This window comes from Scyliorhinus torazame, chromosome 5, assembly GCF_047496885.1.
Source record: "Scyliorhinus torazame isolate Kashiwa2021f chromosome 5, sScyTor2.1, whole genome shotgun sequence".
Lineage (NCBI taxonomy): Eukaryota > Metazoa > Chordata > Chondrichthyes > Carcharhiniformes > Scyliorhinidae > Scyliorhinus > Scyliorhinus torazame.
The window spans coordinates 156,691,296-156,712,184 of NC_092711.1; the positions used below are offsets into that span (position 1 = coordinate 156,691,296).

Sequence of the window (20,889 nt, forward strand, 5' to 3'; positions counted from 1 at the left end):
AGAGCCGGGCCTGCGCACAGGAACCCGGTGACGGCTGCGCGGAATAGGGTAATTCCTATTGGCTGATTCAGGCAGGGCGCCATTGTGATGTCACAGCGGATGTGAAGGTAAAACCTCCTCCTGTCTCCAACATCTGTGAGTGAAACACTTTCTTTTCTCCCCCTTTCCATTTCTCATTCTGACCTTCAATTGGTCACTTGCAGCAACTGAAGGGAAAGGAAGTGAATCCAGGGAGGGTGCAGACTCTGCAAAGCTTGGCCCAGGTCGCTCTCTCTCTTAAAGACATTGACATCCTTTGCTCCCTCAGCTTGACACATTTGTTCTCACGTGTAATAGTGGTATCCATGTCGATGATCTGGCACGTCTTGCAGAGATTGCCATGACAGGGTTGTGTGGTGTCGTGGTCACTGTTCTGAAGACTGGGTAGTTTGCTGCAAACAATGGTTCGTTTGAGGTTGCGCGGTTGTTTGAAGGCAAGTAGTGGTGGTGTGGGGATGACCTTGGCAAGATGTTCATCGTCATCAATGACGTGTTGAAGGCTGTGAAGAAGATGACGTAGTTTCTCCGCTCCGGGGAAGTACTGGACGACGAAGGGTATTCTGTCGGTTGTGTCCCATGTTTGTCTTCTGAGGAGGTCGGTCCGGTTTTTCGCTGTGGCGCCAAGAGATGGCTGACATTTAAGGGACAGTAAATTAATATCTCGTATTTTTAAATGGTACAAATTAGATATATTATTTATGGTTCTGTAATAAAATACATTTATTATTTCCAGTTGTGTAATATTGTACTGTTGCTATTTATATATTTCCAGTCATCTCTTCCCTCAGAGGGTTGTTCGTCTCTGGATTTCTCTTCCACGGGCAGCACGGTAGCATTGTGGATAGCACAATTGTTTTACAGCTCCAGGGTCCCAGGTTCGATTCCGGCTTGGGTCACTGTCTGTGCGGAGTCTGCACATCCTCCCCGTGTGGGCGTGGGTTTCCTCCGGGTGCTCCGGTTTCCTCCCACAGCCCAAAGATGTGCAGGTTAGGGGGATTGGCCATGCTAAATTGCCCTTAGTGTCCAAAATTGTCCTTAGTGTTGGGTGGGGTTGCTGGGTTGTGGGGATAGGGTGGAGGTGTTGACCTTGGGTGGGGTGGTCTTTCCAGGGGCCGGTGCAGACTCGATGGGCCGAATGGCCTCCTTCTGCACTGTAAATTCTATGAATAAAAGGGGCCAGACTTGTTATGTTTTTTTTTACTATAAATACAGAATAACAGAAATATTGATGGAAAATGGGTATAGTGTAGAACAACTGATACTGCCACATAAATACAAGCAACACATTGAGAATTAATTTGTAGCAGGATATTGTAGGGACCAGAGCCGCTATTTGAAACACCCAATCAATTGAACAACCAGCTAACAGGTTAACATAGTGAGTGGGGAAAGAGGGTAAGATTATATAAAAACAGAAGGATAACAATGCACACCCCAAAACCTTACAAAACAGACTAACAGCATAGTCAAATTAAAATAACATAAATGACACAGAATCTCTATAGTGCAGAAGGAGGCCATTCGCTTCTTCAAGTCTGCACTGACGCTCAGAAAAAGCACTCACCGAGGCAGACTCCCCACCCTATCCCCATAATCCGGTACATTGATCATCGTCAACCCACCTAACCTAACACCTTTGGACACTAAGGGGCAATTGAGCATGACCAAGCCACTTAACCGGCACATCTTTGGCCTGTGGGGGGAAACCGGAGCACCCTGAGGAAACCCACGCAGACACAGTCCACATAGATAGCCACTCAAGGAATCAAACCTGGGTCCCTGGCTGTTTTGCGGCAACAATGCTAACCACTGTGCCTCACTGTGCCCTACTCTGGGCTCAGTTGAATTGAAAGCCCTGGAGGAGCAAGTCAGTCAAATTGGAGCATATGTATTTGAGATAGGGGTCTCATAATTTAACAACTGCATCAGACTTAGAATGAAGTACAGACATTAAAAATTCCAATGGGATACATTCCGTAATCAGTCTATGCCAGTTTTGGATAGAGGGAGATCAGACTGGCCTGCTTCCATATCGAGCCTGATGGATATTGGGTCCATCCTAACCAAATTCCGTATGAACCTAAGATGAGAGGCCAATTGAAAAAGCCTGACATTCGGGAGACCCCCCCCCCCCCCTAGCTCCTGGTAATTGGAGCTTAAGAAACTTGAGGTGAGGTTTAATTTTGTTCCAGATAAATGTACTTATCATTCCATTAATTTACTTAATGACCATGGTTGACAGCAGTATAGGCAGCATCTGCAGAGGGTACAACAGTCTGGGCAACACATTCATTTTAATGAAGACGATCCTCCCTCACCATGAAATCGGAAGAGCCGACCACCAGGCAAGGTCCCACCTAATAGTCACTATCAGCTGTGGAAAGTTGGCCCCATGTAGCTGTCTGAAAGAGGTGTCATTGACATTCCCAGATATTTAAATCCCAAGGGGGGAGCATCTGATTGGGAACTTAGCAAGAGGAGGGGGCTTACCCTTCAACACCCCCCTCCTCCCACCAGCATGGCCTCTGACTCAGTAAAATTCATCTTATAACCAGAGAAGTCACTAAATCTATCCACAATCGGGTACAGCTGGTTAAGATGAACATTTTACTGTGGTTTTTATTTTTATCTCCGTGCCTAATGGTCTTTTTTCCAAAATTGTTCTTTATGGGGGTGGATTGGTTGGTTTAATTGTTTGTGTGGGCAGATAAGGTGGCAAGGATTAGGAAGACGGTGATTCAGAGAGGGCGACAGTCAGGGAGCTTGGCCCTGTGAACCCGTTATACTATTATTGGGCGGCGAACGCAGAGTAGGCGTGGGGTTGGAGCAGGGAGACGGAGGCTTTGTAGGCTTCCATTAAAGGGTAGATGGGGTTAATGGGTTACAGGGATAGGGTGGAGACATGGGCTTATGTAGGGTGCTCTTTGAAAGAGCCGGTGCAGACTCGATGGGCTGAATGGCCTCCTTCTGCACTGTACGGATTCTATGTTCTATAATTTCAAGGAGCTTGTTACCGTCAACTGTTAGCGGCCGGGGAGGGAGGTGGAGAGGTTGGTTAGGGAGTTGGGGTGGGTTCAGGGGTTTTGTGTTGGTTTTACTTGTAATGTTATGTGTTGTAAATGTTAAAATCTGAATCAAAATACTTAAAAAAAATCTATCCACTACTCCAATAATGGCCAGGACTGAAACACTGGGGTTCAACACAAACTGCAGCCCGTCATCTACACACAGCGTGATCTTGTGCTGCCTCACCCCACCCCCCAGTCCCGATATCAGAGGATCTGATCTAATAGCCTCTGGCAATGGCTCAGTGGCCAACAGCAAAAGGGACAGAGGGCTGCCCTGTCTCGTCCCTCTCTGAAGCTCAAACTTCGACACCCTTAAACCGCTGCCGGTCGGTGATATAACAATTGCATCCACTCAATATAATCCTCACCCAACCCGAAGACTCACAGCGGATACACCAGATAATTCCACTCAACTCGAGCAAAAGCTTTCTCTGCATCGAAGGAGATCACCAGCCCATCCAATGCTGGGGGATCCAACTCCCGTACCAGCCTCCCCGAACAGGCGCCAGAATGTGGCGACTAGGGACTTTTGACAGTAACTTCATTTGAAGCCTACTTGTGACAATAAGCGATTTTCATTTCATTTCAATGCATATTTCTGAAAAGTCGGAATCACATTCAGCAACCTTCCAACATTGTTACTGGAAAATCTTCCCCGTATAAACCCAGTCTGGTCCTCCCGCACGATTGTCGGAAGGATGTCCTCCAGCCTATCGGCAAAACATAAGATCGCAGTTTCAAGTCAACATTCAAAAGAGAGGGAACTTGTGACGGGGATGTGCTGAGTAGTCCCACATCAGGTGGCTCTCCTCCATACAACAGAAAAATAGGCACTGTCGGCCGAATTTAGCTGCAAAATCAGACTTAAACATCCCCTCACCCTCAACAATAGTGCGGACAACAAAATGCCAGGAAGCAACAGCTCGAAAGGCTGCAGGGTCACAGACACTGCGGCAAGGGACAGGAGCGGCGAGCAAGTGGGTTGGCGGCCCCACGAGGCGAGCGGTCTCCAGTCTTCCCGAGAGAAAGAGACCGGCGACCCAGAAAACAAGCCCCCCCCCCCCCCAGGCGATGGATGGAGGATGTTCCTAACCAGGGAACTAAATGCAATGAAGGATGACATTAAGGCTGAGTTAAGCGTGACGGTCAAGCTGGCGGAGGTGCTAGCCGCCATGCAGAAGATGCTCAATGGCATGTGGAGGAAACTGGAAGCCCAGGGGAGCACAGTTCGAGAGCTGGAAAAGGTCGAGGACCAGTAGAATCGGTCAAGGAGGCAGAACATTCGGATAGTGAGCCTGCCAGAGGGGATCGAGGGCAGGGACCCAATCGACTACGTGGCCCAAATGCTGGACAACCTGGCTGGGAATGCCAGCTTCCCCAAACTGCCAGAGATCGACAGGACTCACAGGTCGCTCCGACTGAGTCACCTCGCAATGAACAGGGGAGCCAGCTCATAGGAGGGAGGGGGCGAGGGCAGCAGACCACAGGAGAGGGTGAGGAGGGGGCAGCAGGGACACAAGCAGAGCGGGTGTAGGAGGGGGTCAGATCAACCCTGGGTGGGGGGCCACACACCAGCGGGAAAGCTAGTGCCAGGAAGTACGGGAGAGAGCGGGACCGCGGCACATCTCCCACTGGGAAGAGAGTATCTGGGAGGTGGGGCAGATAGAGGAGGGGGATACGGTGGGATTGGAGGTAAATAGAAGGGGGGATACAGTGGGGTGGGGAAGAGATAGAAGAGGGGAGATACGGTGGGTGGGGGGGGAGATAGAAGAGGGGGGCTACAGGTGGGGGGGGGAGATGGAAGAGGGGGGCTACAGGTGGTGTGGGGAGGAGATAGAAGAGGGGGGATTCAGTGGGGTGGGGGGGGGAGATAGAAGAGGAGGGATAAGGTCTGATCATGAGAGGGGGAACTTCACAACTGTTCACGGGATCCATTGACTGATAGATCAATCCCAAACCAGGGAAAATGACAGGGCTGGCGAGGGAACTGGGAACGTTCATGGAGCAGACGGGGGCAGTGGATCCCTGGCGGTTCTTGCACCCAGATGAGAAGGAATTCTCGTTCTTCTCACCAGAACACAAGGTCTACACTCACATTGGCTTCTTTGTTGTGGGGAAATCGGTGCTTCCAGAAATAGTCAGAGTGGAATAATCCATGATTGTAATCTCAGACCACGCTCCACATTACATGGATGTGAGGTTGGAGACGGGACAAACCCAATGCCCCACATGGAGGTTGGACACGACCCTCTTGGCCGACGAGGTCTTTTGCCAGAAAACATCACCGGCCATCGGCAAGTCCATCACTAACAACCAGAACGGGGAAGTCTCACCTTCCACGTTCTGGGAGGCATTGAAGGCTGTGATTAGGGGATAAATAATCGCCAAAAGGCTCATAGAGACAGGGAAGAGAGAGCGGTGAGGCAGCAACTGATCAACTCCAGTCTGGAGGTTGACAGACGATACTCCGAGGCCCTGACCATAGAGCTTCTGCTGGAGAGGAAGAAGCTGCAAAAGAACTTTCACCTGCTCCCCACCAGGAAGGCAGTGACCAACTCCGCCAGGCACGAGGGACCTTTTATGAGCACGGAGAGGGCTCGCCGCCTGCTGGTTCACCAGTTGAGAAAGAAGGCAGCCACGAGGGAAATAGCCCAGGTAAAGGATAACAGAGGCAGACTGGTATAATAATAACCTTTATTATTGTCACATGTAGGCTTACATTAACACTTCAATGAAGTTATTGTGAAAATCCTCAAGTCGCCACACTCCGGCACCTGTTCAGGTACACGGAGGGAGAATTCAGAATGTCCAAATTACCTAACAGTATGCCTTTCGGGACTTGTGAGAGGAAACCGGAGCTCCCGGAGGGAACCCATGCAGACTTGGGGAGAACGTGTAGACTCCACATAGATAGTGACCCAAGCCGGGAATCGAACCTTGGACCCTGGCACTGTGAAGCAAAATTGCTGACCACTGTGTTACCCAACCATAGCCGTCCCGTAGCCCAACCAAAAAAGGTCAACCAAGCATCCGAGGCCTTCTACCGGCGACTGTACACCTCCGAGGAATCCCCGCCAGCACCAGTCCAGTGGTGGGAGCTACCCTGAGAACCTGGAACCAGATGTGGCAGCATTTCAGTCTGACCGATATGTCCATCATGGCCCCCATCTGCGGCAACCATAGGTTTGCATCAGCCATTCTCGACGCCACCTTCAAGAGTAAGAGACGGGACAGGGGAACACTGATGGTCAGGGACTTTTACACGGGAAATAGACTTGCGATCTTAGAGGAGCTGACGGAGAGACTGGACCTGCCAAACAGGGATGAGCTCCAGGTCAAAAACTTTCTCTGCAAGGAGACACCAGCACACCCAGGAACCCTGAGAAGTACAATGCAAGAGGAATTACGGGACGCAGACAGTGTGGGGAAGGGAAACTGTGGGGACCTGTACGGACAACTCTTAATAAGGATGCGCTCCTTACTTGACGAAACCCAGGAAAAATGGGCGGAAGAGTGAGGGACGGAAATAGGGTGGGGTCTCTGGAGTGAAGCACTGAAAGGGACCAACTCCACCTTCTCCTCCGCAAGGCTAAGCTTCATGCCGCTGAATGTTGTGCACAGAGCATACCTGACAAGAACCCGAATGAGCAGGTTCTTCCCGGAGATGGAGGACAAATGTGAATGGTGCCAGCGGGGCCCGGCAAACCATGCCCACATGTTCTGGGTATGCCCCAGACTTGTCGAATTCTGGACAGACTATTTATAGGCAATGTCCATGGTTATGAGGGTGGAGCCGTGCCCACAAATGGCAGTCTTCGGGGTATCGGACCAGCCAGAACTATTCATGGGGAAGAGGGTGGACGCCCTTGCCTTTGCTTCTCTAATCGGCCGCTGGAGAATCCTGCTTGGCTGGCGATCAGCAGCACCACCCACAGCTACAGACTGGCTGGCAGACCTATCGGAATTTCTCCACCTGGAGAAGAACAAGTTCACCGTCCGAGGGTCAGAGGATGGTTCCCACAAAGTGTGGAGGCCATTCACCAACTTGTTCCAGGACCTGTTTGAAGCCAGCGGCCAATGGAACACTGGGAGGGAGGAGGGCGTACGGGAGCCAACGGGATCACAGGGAGCAGGCAGGAAAAGGGATGTGGGGAGGGTAGGGTGAGGCTACTGGGAAAAGGAGGGAGAGGCCAGAAACCAACTGACACAGAGACCAGAGAGCAGAGAACGAAAACAGAAGAAGAGGAACCCCCCAAGGGAAGGTTTAAAACAGGACAGGGAGTGCGTGGGGCGGAAGGGGGGAGGCCCATCAATGGGGGGTAAGGGAGGGCACCGTCCACTTGTAAATAACAGATAACTCCCATTGTACAGTGAAGGGCCCAGGAAAGGACCCAGAAACGACGAGTGAAGGGGCGGAGGGGAGGGACGGGAGATGGGGGGGACCGGCACAAAGGAAATTGAACATGCACATTGTAATCGGCAGAGTTACCCTGACTGCTTGGATAGTGTATAATAAGCATTGCCACAACCCAGCGACTCAATGGAAAAGAGGTGAAAAAACTGCCCCAACCAATCCCGCCTCAATTTAAAGTGTTCCTCATAATCCAGATGGATTTCCTGTAATAAAGCTATGTCGACTTTCTCCTTAAGAAAGGGAGAGGATCTTTTTCCTTCTGATAGGGTGATGGATGCCCCGTACATTCCCTGAGAAAATTTGCAGATTAACTGCCGCCATTAGTTAGGCGACAGAGAGACAGGAACAGATTTTCACACCACAATCGGGCGTGCGCCATTACCCCCTCCTCCAACTCACTTTACACCAGAGGCACCAAAGTTTCCCCAAACTGCTCCTTTCACGGATAAAAGCCCCGTCTGTACCAGAGTAGGATAAAGTCAACAACACATAAACCCTCCCATAATAACAAAAATACAAAAGAATCACCACCACAATAGATCCAAGGAGACATTCCTCAATAGGACTGAGGACCCGGAGGATTAACCCCACGGCCAGACTGTCGTTACCCTCAGGATACCTTCTGCAAAATGAGGAGAAGAAAAATAACTTTTGTAAATTGTTTTTACAGGATATTAGAAGAGGAGGAATTACAGACCGAAATCTCAAACGTCACGTCTCAATCTGACTGAGTCCCTCAATTCCTTGTAACTGAATATCACCGGACTTTGAATCTAGAATGTTTGTCTTTTCTGTCTGCTTCAAAACATCAGTGTGACTGGAAAAGCCCCGAGACACACACACCCGAGTGAGAGTGTTCCAGAGCACTGACTGTGGAAAGAGCTTTAACCAGTTACACAGCCTGAAAAAACATCACACCATTCACAGCGGGGAAAGACCGTACACGTGTTCTGTGTGTGGACGAGGCTTCAACTGAGCGACAAACCTGGAGACACACAAGGACATCCCCACCCTGGAGAAACGGTGGAAATGTGGGGACTGTGGGAAGGGATTCAGGGCTCCATCTGCACTGGAAGCTCATCGGCACATTCACACCGGGGAGAGGCCGTTCATCTGCTCGGTGTGTGGGAAGGGATTCGGTCATTCATCCGGCCTGCGGATGCATCAGCAAATTCACACTGGGGAGAAGCCGTTCATCTGCTCGGTGTGTGGGAAGGGATTCAGTGATTCATCCAACCTGCGGATACATCAGCGAGTTCACACTGGGGAGAAGCCTTTCATCTGCTCTCAGTGTGAGAAGGGATTCACTCAGTTATCCAACCTGCGGAGACACCAGCGAGTTCACACTGGGGAGAGGCCGTTCACCTGCTCTGTGTGTGGGAAGAGATTCGGTCATTCATCTGACCTGCGGATACATGAGCGAATTCACACTGGGGAGAGGCCGTTCACCTGCACTCAGTGTGAGAAGGGATTCAGTCGGTTATCCGTCCTGCGGAGACACCAGCGAGTTCACACTGGGGAGAGGCCATTCATTTGCTCTGTGTGTGGGAAGGGATTCGGTGATCCATCCAACCTGTGGGTACACCAGCGAGTTCACACTGGGGAGAAGCCGTTCACCTGCTCTGTGTGTGGGAAGGGATTCGGTCATTCATCTGACCTGCGGATACATCAGCGGATTCACACTGGGGAGAGGCCGTTCACCTGCTCTCAGTGTGAGAAGGGATTCACTCAATCATCCAGCCTGCTGACACACCAGCGAGTTCACACTGGGGAGAGGCCGTTCAGCTGCTCTCAGTGTGGAAAGGGATTCACTCGGTTATCCTACCTGCAGACACACCTGCGAGTTCACACAGGGGAGAAGGCATTTACCTGCTCTTAGTGAGAGAAGGGATTCAGATATGCAAACACCCTGCAGGAACACGAGTGAGTTCACACCTGGAAGAGGCCATTCACCTGCTCTGAGCAGGGGAGACATTCAATGATCCGTCCCAACTACGGAGACACTAGCGAGTTAATTCTGGGGAGAGACCATTCATCTGCTCTCAATGTGGGGAGGGGTTTTGTGATTCATCGTACCTGTTGTGACTCCAACAAGTTCACAATAAATTACAGATGTTGGCTCCGTTGTTAATGTTTCTGCTCTCACTGACATCCAGGACTGTATTCTGTTCATTCTGACATCTGGTGAATGGTGATGATTGGAGGGTTTCTTTCTGCTGGACTGGCCGGTCTAACACCTCTGCCTCCGGTGGGCTGACCATTTTTGAGCCTCGTTGCGATTACCTGATTCCAAGTTTGACGAGGAGCACAGAATGAAAAGGTGTTTGCACGTTGGAAGATATTTAGTTCCCAAAGCAGCCATGTTGCCATGAAGATGGGCTATGGTGGTTACAGGATTCTTTTGTCTAATTTATCTGGGTGTTTCTCGCAGAAGGAAACTGTCATGGTATGAGGGACAAGTTGTCTGTGGTAGATTGGGAAATTACAATAAACCAATCACTGGATAAGGAGCTAAGAAGGCAGACGGCATGCTTGTCTTCATTGATCGGGGCATTGAGTATAAAAATTGGCAAGTCATGCTGCAGCTGTACAGAACCTTAGTTAGGCCACACGTGGAATATTGCCTACAATTCTGGTCACCACATTACCTAAAGGATGTGGAGGCTTTGGAGAGAGTACAGAGGAGGTTTACCAGGATGTTTCCTGGCCTGGAGGGTATTAGCTGTCAGGAGAGGTTGGATAAACTCGGATTGTATTCACGAGAGCGACGGAGTTGAGGGACGACCTGATAAAAGACTGGATAGTCAGAAGCTTTTTCCCAGGTTGGAAAAGTCAATTACCAGGTGACATAGGTTTAAGGTGCGAGGGGCAAAGTTTAGAGGAGATGTACAAAGAACAAAGAACAAAGAAATGTACAGCACAGGAACAGGCCCTTCGGCCCTCCAAGCCCGTGCCGACCATACTGCCCGACTAAACTACAATCTTCTACACTTCCTGGGTCCGTATCCTTCTATTCCCATCCTATTCATATATTTGTCAAGATGCCCCTTAAATGTCCCTATCGTCCCTGCCTGTGAGGGAAGTTTTTTTACACAGAGGGCGGTGAGTGCCTGGAACTCGCTGCCAGAGGAGGTGGTGGAAGCAGGTACGATAGTGACGTTTAAGAGGCATCTTGACGAATACCTGATTCGGATGGGAATAGACGGATACAGACCCTGGAAGCACAGAAGATTTTAGTTTATTTATTTTTAGATGTTTTTATTCTCCATTTTCACATTTTCCTTCAAAGTTTACACCCCACCCACAAACAGTAAACGGTAACAAATACGAAATCAATCCCTTTAACAATACCAACGATCCATTCCTCCCACCACCCCAAACAACAGCCCACCTGTCAATATATGCATCCAATAAAACAAATCCTCCCACGGTGGCAACAAAAAACAAAGGAGAAAAAGAAAAAGGAGTCCGGGACCGCCCAGGATCACCATTAACCTATAGAGTCGTCCCCCCCTGACACTCAACGCCATCCAACCTCTGAAAGTGTACCGTACATGATACCCAAGAGTTGTAAACACCCCCCAGTCTCCAACTCCTCCCCAGTCTCCAACTCCTCCCGTCCACTGCCTCCTGTAAAACTCCTCCCTGCAACCTCGGTTCCTTCCCCCCAACTTTCCACCGCGGCGAGACCACTCGGACCCTGTTCTGCCAGGCTCCGATGGCCGCAACCCCTCCCCCCACCTCACTCCCGTTCACTGGCCGGCTTAAACTGGCCAGCGTGGAGGCCCCCACCCGGGTCCCTTTCCCCCTTGCCCGGCCCTAGGAAAACCCAGAAATCCCCTTTTAGCACAGAAACCCCGCATATCCACCTACACCCCAAAGAACCCTCATTACGACTTAAAGTCCCATTTCTTCTCTTGTCCAAACATATACAACATTGGCTCCTTTAGCCCATACACCCGCACGCAGTGAAACAAAAAAGAAGAAAATACAGTCCTGAGGTTACATCGTCCCCTGGCCATTTCTCAATTTCTCAGTTCTGCCACAGTCCTTCTGCCTTCGCAAACTCCTCCGCTGCTTCCGCCGTTCCAAAATAAAAGTCCTTGAGCTTGTAAGTCACCCCCAGCTTCGCTGGATTATACAATGCCGCACTGCACCTTGCTAATGTACAGTGCCCTCTTCACCCGGTTGAAGGCAGCCCGCCTCCTCGCCAGCTCCACCGTAAAGTCCTGGTATACACGTATACCAGCCCACTGCACCACCCGCTTCTGCTTGGCCCAGTTCAGGACCTTCTCCTTCACACTGTACCTACGGAAGCACAGAGTCACTACCCTTGGCGGCTCACTCGCCTTTGGTACAGGCCTCCACGACCGATGAGCCCGATCCAGTTCATATCGGGAGGGATCCTCCCCCTCCCCCAATAGTTTCGCCAGCATCGCGGCAAAATACTCAGTTGGCCTCGGTCCTTCAACTCCTTCGGGCTGCCCCACAATCCTCAAATTCTGTCGCCTGGATCTGTTTTCCAGATCTTCCATTTTTCTTCGCAGATTCTTGTTCGTGTCCAACACCTTCCGCATCTCCTTCCCCATCGAGGTAAGTTGATCACCGTGCTGCAATAATGTCTCCTCCACTTCCTTCAGCGCCTCCCCTTGCTCCCGCACCTCCGCCACTGTGCTCGCCATCGCCGTCGTCACCGGGGAAATCGCCTCCTCCACCAGCACACTCAAAACCTCTCTCATCTCCTTCCTCATTGTCTCCATGTATTTTGTAAACTGCCTTTCGAATTCCGCAGCCATCACCTTAGTTATTTCTTCAGCCGTAAGCAGTGCGGCCTCCCCTGGTGCTCCAGCCTCCATTTTCCTTGGTGACCCCGCGGTGACCTTTCCACTCCCTGACGGACCTTCAGCTGTTTTCTTTACGGCCGTTTTTTTGCTCCCCCTCGACATTGTTCTTCACTGTGCCTTCACTGCCGCCTCTGTGCCTTCTCCCTGCTTTTGCCGCCTCCGTGGACCCTGGGACCGATCTTAAAGCCCCGAAAATGCTGTTCCCGAATGGGAGCCCTCCATTGTGCGGCTGCCTCCCGCCCGCCGTCACCGGAAGTCCAAGAAGGTTTTAGTTTAGACAGCTATCATGATCCGAGAAGGCTTGGTGGGTCGAAGGGCCTGTTCCTGTGCTGTACTGTCCTTTGTTCTTTGTATGACGACAGACAATAGACCGGCAACCACTCGCATTTTATTTACATAAAATATAGATTCCTTTAAGAAGCAAAAATTAAACAGCAAAAGTGAAGCTATCATAGCTAACAAGAAAAGTTAAAGATTCCATTAGATCAATGGAGGAGACTCAAAGTGGCCCAAATAGTAGTGAGTCTGAGGATTGGGAACTTGTTTTAGAATTCAGCAAAGGAGAACCAAGAAACTGATAAAGAGAAAATAGAATATGAGAGCAAACTGGGGAGAAACATAAAACACGACTTGAAAAGCTCCGAGAGGAATGTGAAAAGGAAAAGATTAGCAAAGACCAACGTGGGTCCATTCCAGACAGAGACAGGAGAGTTTATAATGGGGAATAAGGAAATGGCAGAGAAACTAAACAATGTTTGTCTGTCTTCACGGAGGAAGACACAGAAATTGTCTCAAAAACACGAGAGAACCAAGGAACTATTGAGCACGAGGGACTGAAAGAGATAGTGGATGCATTGATTGTAATTTTCCAAAAATCCTTGGATTCTGGAGAACTACCAGAGGATTGGAAAACTGCCAATGTGACAACCCCCCGATTCAGAATGGGAGGGAGGCAAAAACGAGACACTATAGGATGATCAGCCTAACATTTATTGTTGCAAAAAGTGTGGGAATCAATTATTCGGAAGTAATAGGAGCACATTGAGAAAATCATAATCTAATCAAGCAGAGTCAGCATGGCTTTGTGAAAGGGAAACCGTGTCTGACTAATTTATCAGAGTGTTTTGAGGAGGTTTCAACCAGTGGATAGAGGGGGACCAGTAGATATAATTTCATAGAATTTACAGTGCAGAAGGAGGCCATTCGGCCCATCGAGTCTGCACCGGCTCTTGGAAAGAGCACCCTATCCAAGGTCCACACCTCCACCCTATCCCCACAACCCAACAACCCCACCGAACACTAAGGGCAATTTTGGACACTAAGGGCAATTTATCATGGCCAATCCACCCAACCTGCACATCTTTGGATTGTGGCCGAAACCAGAGCACCCGGAGGAAACCCACGCATACACGGGGAGGATGTGCAGACTCCGCACAGACAGTGACCCAAGCCGGAATCGAACCTGGGACCCTGAGCTGTGAAGCAATTGTGCTATCCACAATGCTACCATGCTGCCCCGGCTCTTGTGTTGTATTTAAACTTCCAGAAGGCCTTTGACACGGTACCTCACAAAACGTTGTCATGAGATGAGAACCCATGGAGTTGGAGGTAGGATATTGGCATGGATAGAGAATTGGCTAATGAGCAGGAAATAGCGAGTGGGGATAAGGGGTTCTTTTTCAGGTTGGTGACCTGTAACCAGTGGGGTTCCACAGGGGTCAGTCCTGGGACCGCAACTGTGTACAATTTATATTAATGACTTGGAGGAAGGAAGCGAACGTACTGTGCCCAAATTTGCAGGTGACACATAAATAGATGGAAAGGCTAGTTGCGAGGGGGATACAAACAGTTTGCAAATAGATATTGAGAGGTTAAGCAAGTGGACAAAAAGTTGCCACATGGAGCATAATGTGGGAAATTGTGAAGTTCATTTTGGAAGGGAGAACAAAAGAACAGTATTATTTCACCCGTGCTGGGCAGCACGGTAGCATAGTGCTTAGCACAATTGCTTCACAGCTCCAGGGTCCCAGGTTCGATTCCCGGCTTAGGTCACTGTCTGTGTGGAGTCTGCACGTTCTCCCCGTGTGTGCGTGGGTTTCCTCCGGGTGCTCCGGTTTCCTCCCACAGTCCAAAGATGTGCAGGTTAGGTGGATTGGCCATGCTAAAATTGCCCTTAGTGTCCAAAAATTGTCCTTAGTGTTGGGTGGGGTTACTGGGTTATGGGGATAGGGTGGAGGTGTGGGCTTTGGTAGGGTGCTCTTTCCAAGAGCCGGTGCAGACTCGATGGGCCGAATGGCCTCCTTCTGCACTGTAACTTCTATGACTCTATGACTCTATTTAAATGGAGAAAAACTGCAGAAAGCTGCAACACAAAGGGACTTGGGGAACTTGTGCACGAAACACAGAAAGCTCACAGACAGGTGCAGCAGGTAATCAGGAAGGCTAATGGAATGTTGGCCCTGATTCCAAGGGGGTTGGAGTATAAGAGTCGGGAAGTCTTGCTGCAGCTGTACAAGGTGCTGGTGAGACCACATCTGGAGAACTGAGAGCAGTTTTGGTCCCCTTATTTAAGGAAAGATATTTTATTGGAGGAGGTTCAGTGAAGGTTCACTAGGATGATCCCCATTATGGGGGGATTGTCTTTGGGGCAAAGGTTAAACAGGTTGGGACGCTACTCATTGGAATTTAGAAGAATGAGAGGTGATCTCATTGAAACCATCAGGATTCTTAAGGAGTTTGACAGGGTAAATGCTGAGAGGATGTTTTCCTCATGGGAGTGTTGACCAGAGGGCATAGTCTCAGAATAAAGAGATGTCAATTTAAGACTGAGATGAGAAGGAATTTCTTCTGAGAGTCTTTGGAACTGAGAGAGTTGTGGGGACAGAGTCCTTGTGTATATTTAAGGCTGAGATAGATTCTTTTTTTTTTTTATAAATGTGAATTTAGAGTGCCCAATTCATTTTTTTCCAATTAAGGGGCAATTTAGCGTGGCCAATCCACCTACCCTGCACATCTTTGGGTTGTGGGGGCGAAACTCGTGCAAACAAGGGGAGAATGTGCAAACTCCACACGGACCGTGACCCAGAGCCGGGATTGAACCTGGAACCTTGGCGGCGTGAGGCAGCAGTGCTAACCACTGCACCACCGTGTTGCACAGCTGAGATAGATTCTTGATCAGTGAGGGAACCGAGGATTACGGGGAAAGGACAGGAAAGTGAACGTGAGGAATGTTGGTTTCAGCCATGATCCTATTGAAATGTGGAGCAGGCTGGAAGGGCCGAATGGCCTATTCCTATTCCTTATGGTCTTAGTGTGGTCTTATTCCCACCTACCCCGATAAACTTTCACCCCCTTGATTTTCAAGAATCTATACAGCTTTGCCTTAAAAATATTCAAAGACTCTGCTTCCACTGCCCTTTGAGGAAGAGAGTTCCAAAGACTCCCAACCCTCTGAGAGATAACGTTCTCCTCTGCCTTAAATGGGCAAGTTATTACTTTTGAAGTGACTCCAATTTCTAGATTCTCCCACAAGAGGAAACATCCTTTCCACATCCGCCCTGTCAAGGTCCCTCAGCATCTTATACGGTTCAATCAAGTCACCTAAACTCCATCGGACACAAGCCCAACCTGTCCAATCATTCCTCATAAGACCAGCCTCCAATTCCAGGTATGAGTCCAGTAAACCTTCTCTGAACTGCTTCCAACACATTTACATCATTCCTTAAATGAGACTAATACTGTACACAGTGCTCCAGATGTGGTCTCGCCAATATAGTACATAGAATATATAGTGCAGAAGGAGGCCATTCAGCCCATCGAGTGCACCGACCCATTGAGTGCTATCCCCGTAACCCAATAAGCCCTCCTAACCTTTTTGATCACTAAGGTCAATTTATCGTGGCCAATCCACCTGACCTGCACGCCTTTGGACTGAGAGGAAACCGGAGCACCTGGAGGAAACCCACGCAGAAACGGGGAAACGTGCAGACTCCACAGACAGTGATCCAGTGGGGAATCGATTCTCGGACCCTGGAGCTGTGAAGCCACAGTGGTATCCACTTGTGCTACCGTGTATAACTGAAGCATTACCTCCCTACTTTTGTATTCAATTCCCCTCACAATAAACAAGAACATTCTATTAGCTTTCCTAATAACTTGCTGTACCTGTATACTCGCCTTTTGTGATTCATGCTCTTGGACGCCCAGATCCCTCTGAATCTCAGATCTCTGCAACCTCTCACCATTTAGATAATAAGCTTTTTTATTCTTCTGGCCAATATTGACAATTACACATTTTCCCACATTATTCTCCATTTGGCAGATCTTATTTCACTCATTTAACATCTACCTTTTTAACCTCCTTATGTCCTCTTCACAATTTACTTTCCTGCTTATCTTTGTATCATTGGAACATAGGAGCAGGAGTTGGCCATTCAGCCCGTCGAGCCTGCTCCACCATTCAATACGATCATGGCTGATCATCCACTGCAATGCCTTTTCCCCCACACTATCCCCATATCCCTTTGTGTTATTGGTATTTAGAAATCTGGCAGTCTCTGTTTTAAACACAATCAATGACTGAGCTCCCACAGCCCTCATGGGTAGAGAATTCCAAAGATTCACAACTTGTAGATCTCTGTAGATCAAACCATTGCCCCGTCCTATTCCTGTATCCCTGTCAGTTTAATTCTCTTAAAAGCCCATCCAATTTCCTTTGGGAAACATTCCATCATCTCGGCTTCTACCTGCATCGTAGGAAGTGGCTTCCAGATATTTCCCACTTTCTTCAAATGCAAACGAGTCTCAGTGAGCACAGAAAGAGGCCATCCCGCCCATTGTTCCCATGCTAGCTCTTTGAATTAACTAATTAGTCCCATCACCCGGCAAGTTTCTTTTCCTACAGAATCTGTCCAGTTCCCTTGTGAAAGTTATTGTTGAATTTCCTTCCTGCACCTTTATTAGGCAGTGAATCTCAACAACTCGTTCTGTTTTAAATCTAATCATTTCACAATACGCTGTGTTTGGATTTTCACGGGATTTGAAATGGAGAGAAAGACATGGTTGTTGCACAAAATCAAGACTCAGTCTTTATGAATGATCTTAGTGAGTGGGCAGAGTGTGAAATACCCAGGTTTGCGGTGCCATGGCGCCAGTCTGGCAGTGCCAAGATGCACACGTCCCAGGGGCTGTGCCGGGGGGCACCCTGCCCTATCCCTGACCATTCGGGGGCCTCCATGGCCCGGGAACCCCTTGGGTACCGTGATGCCTGGCCCATGTCTGTGTGGGCCAATACTCATCGGCGTCCATGTGACCGACTGGGGAGTCGCTTAAATCAAGCTTTGCCTTTAGATAGGGGGTCCTTCCCGTTAACGGGATGGAGATTGGCCTTAATCCGGCCAATGGGAATAGGCCAGTTAGATCGGAAACCGATTGGCGCTTGGTGCCCAATTTCGGACTCTCCTGCGATCTAACTGGCGCACTTGGATTCACGCCATGCGCATCATGGCCATTCGATCGTGCCCTGATTCTCATTTGCTGTAAAAATGGCAACGGTTAATTGCTGTGTATAAAGAAAGTGCAATGAGGATAAATGTACTGACAAGAGAGACCTTCAAACTTTGATTAGCCTCAACATTTGAAACTGTATGAATAAGGGATTGTATAGAATCAGATAAAGGGATAGTATGAAACAGTTCTATTGTATTCCTGTCTAAGATAATGAGAGAAGGTGGTGTCAGTAATTGGGGATCCAATTCAATTAATCTAGTGACCAAATATCATGTGACAACAGACCCAACTCTGACGTGAGATAATGGTCACTTTGGGGATAAAAGTAGAGGTTCTGAAGATCTTCCTTGCTGGCCAAGTACTGAAGACTCCCGAGGCCGGGTTCCAAAGAAATTACTGTGAAAGAAGGAGCCAGACTCCCAAGGCTGAATTCCACAAGAATTACTGTCAAAGAAGGAGCCAGAGAGGGTTACGCTTCTACAGACTGATCACCCACATGAAGTTGGAAAAGTCAATGTCTTAAAGTTGTTCAATAAACATTTTCATTTAATAAACTTATTTTCAAATTTACTATCCAGAGAATTCTGATTTTGTCTTAATTGGTTAAAGTCTTGTCTGAACCAAAGTGAATTTATTAAATTGCAAGTTGGGTGTGGCTCAAATCAATTAAGTTCCAGATAACAAGATCAGATAATATAAACCTTCAATTTAAAAACTTACATGTCTATAGCGCCTTTCACAATCACAGGATGTCCCAAAGTGCTTTACAGCCAATGACGTTCTTTTGAAGTATAGTCACTGTTGTAATGTAGGAAACGCGGCAGCCAATTTACACACAGCAAGATCCCACACACAGTAATGTGATAATGAGCAGATGATGTGTTTTTAGTGATGTTGACTGAGGGATAAATATTGTCCAGGACACCGGGATGACTCCCCTGCTCTTCTTCAAAATAGTGGCTGTGGGAACTTTTACATCCACCTGAGAGGGGCAGACAGGGCCTCTGTTTAACATCTTGTTTGAAAGACAGTGCAGCACTCCCTCCGTGCTGGGACCAGGAATGTTGGAACTGGTTTTTGTCCACAGGTCCCTAACTGGGTCTTAACCTTCTGATCCAGAGGTGATCGTGCTGCCCACTGACCTATGACTGACACTAGCTAGAAAGGAAAAGTTACGCATTAAAACCCTCCACCCTTTGCCTCCGATGCCTAAATCTAATAATTAAAACCCAGTATAAATAACATATATTTCTTTTATAATTCTTTTTTTTTTAAAATATGTTTTATTGAACATTTTTTCCCAAACAACAATTTTTCCCCTCTTACAAAGCAAACGCAACAATAACAATACAGAAATTTTTAACAATACACAAGTAACAAAACCCCATTATCTTTGACCTAAACTAAACTAAGCCCCCCCCCCCCCCCCCCTCGGGTTGCTGCTGCTGGTCATCTGTCTTCCCTCGAACGTTCCCCTATGTAGTCGAGAAATGGCTGCCACCGCTTGGTGAACCCTTGAGCCGATCCTCTCAGGGCAATCTTTATCTGCTCCAGTTTAATGAACCCCGCCATATCGTTTACCCAGGCCTCCAGTCCGGGGGGGTTTCGCCTCCTTCCACATGAGTAGGATCGTGCGCCGGGCTACTAGAGACGCAAAGGCCACAACATCGGGCTCTTTCGCCTCCTGCACTCCCGGCTCTTCCGCAACTCCAAATAGAGCTAACCCCCAGCCTGGTTTGACCCGGGCCTTCACCACCCGCGAAATCACTCCCGTCACTCCCTTCCAATACCCTTCCAGTGCCGGGCACGCCCAAAACATATGTGCGTGGTTTGCCGGGCTCCCGCCACACCTCCCACATTTGTCCTCCACTCCAAAGAACCTGCTCAATCTTGCTCCCGTTATGTGTGCTCTATGTAGCACCTTAAATTGAATCAGGCTAAGCCTGGCGCATGAGGAAGAGGAATTTACCCTGCTTAGGGCATCAGCCCACATACCCTCCTCTATCTCCTCCCCTAGTTCTTCTTCCCACTTTCCTTTTAGTTTGCCCACTGACTCCTCCCCCTCTTCCCTCATCTCTCGGTAAATCTCTGACACCTTGCCCTCTCCGACCCACACCCCTGAAAGCACCCTGTCCTGTATCCCCTGTGTCGGGAGCAACGGAAATTCCCTCACCTGTTGTCTAGTAAACGCCCTCACCTGCATATATCTCAAGAAATTTCCCCGGGGCAACTTATACTTTTCCTCCAATGCTCCCAAGCTCGCAAAAGTCCCATCTATAAATAAATCTCCCACCCTCCTAATTCCCAACTGGTACCAGCTCTGAAATCCTCCATCCATTCTTCCTGGGGCGAACCTATGGTTGTTCCTGATTGGGGACCCCACCAGGGCTCCCCGCACCCCTCTCTGTCGCCTCCACTGTCCCCAGATATTCAATGTTGCCGCCACCACCGGGTTCGTGGTAAACTTTTTAGGTGAGATCGGTAGCGGCGCCGTCACCAGCACCCTTTCCCCTCCCCCTCCCCCTCCCCATTCTCCAACTATGTCCCGTCTTTCCCCCCTCACCGGCGCCCACATTTCCCCAATGTCTCCCCCCTTCCCAATTTACTTCTCAATTAACTTCAACCATAACATTAACAATAACATTTCCTGCAGCATCAGTCCCTCAGTTCCGATCCAATTTCTCTTCTTTGATGAAGGTCTTTGCTTCCTCCGCCGTCTCGAAATAATGGTGTCTCTCCTGATACGTGACCCATAGTCTTGCCGGCTGCAGCATCCCAAACTTCACCTTCCTTTTATGCAACACCTCTTTGGCTCGGTTGAAGCTCGCCCTCCTTTTCGCCACCTCCGCACTCCAATCATGGTATACCGTACCACTGCATTCTCCCATCTGCTACTCCGCACCTTTTTAGCCCATCTCAGGACCTCTTCTCTATCCTTAAGGCGGTAAAATCGCACGATTATCGCCCTGGGTGGTTCTCCCGCTTTTGGTCTTCTCGCCGGAATCCGATTTGCCCA

General features: G+C 49.0%; 2 protein-coding genes across 2 annotated transcripts in view; one reads left to right on the forward strand and one right to left on the reverse strand.

Moving 5' to 3' along the window:
• The window catches only part of LOC140417993 (uncharacterized), a 92,051-nt gene that overhangs the window by 55,078 nt on the left and 16,084 nt on the right, over nucleotides 1-20,889 (reverse strand). The gene's annotated exons all lie outside the window — the stretch shown is intronic.
• Nucleotides 118-9,644, forward strand: LOC140420242 (uncharacterized). Its single transcript, XM_072504279.1, has 2 exons — nucleotides 118-135; nucleotides 8,192-9,644. The coding sequence occupies exon 2, from the start codon at nucleotides 8,681-8,683 to the stop codon at nucleotides 9,398-9,400; it is 720 nt and encodes a 239-aa protein (XP_072360380.1). The 5' UTR covers nucleotides 118-135; nucleotides 8,192-8,680; the 3' UTR covers nucleotides 9,401-9,644.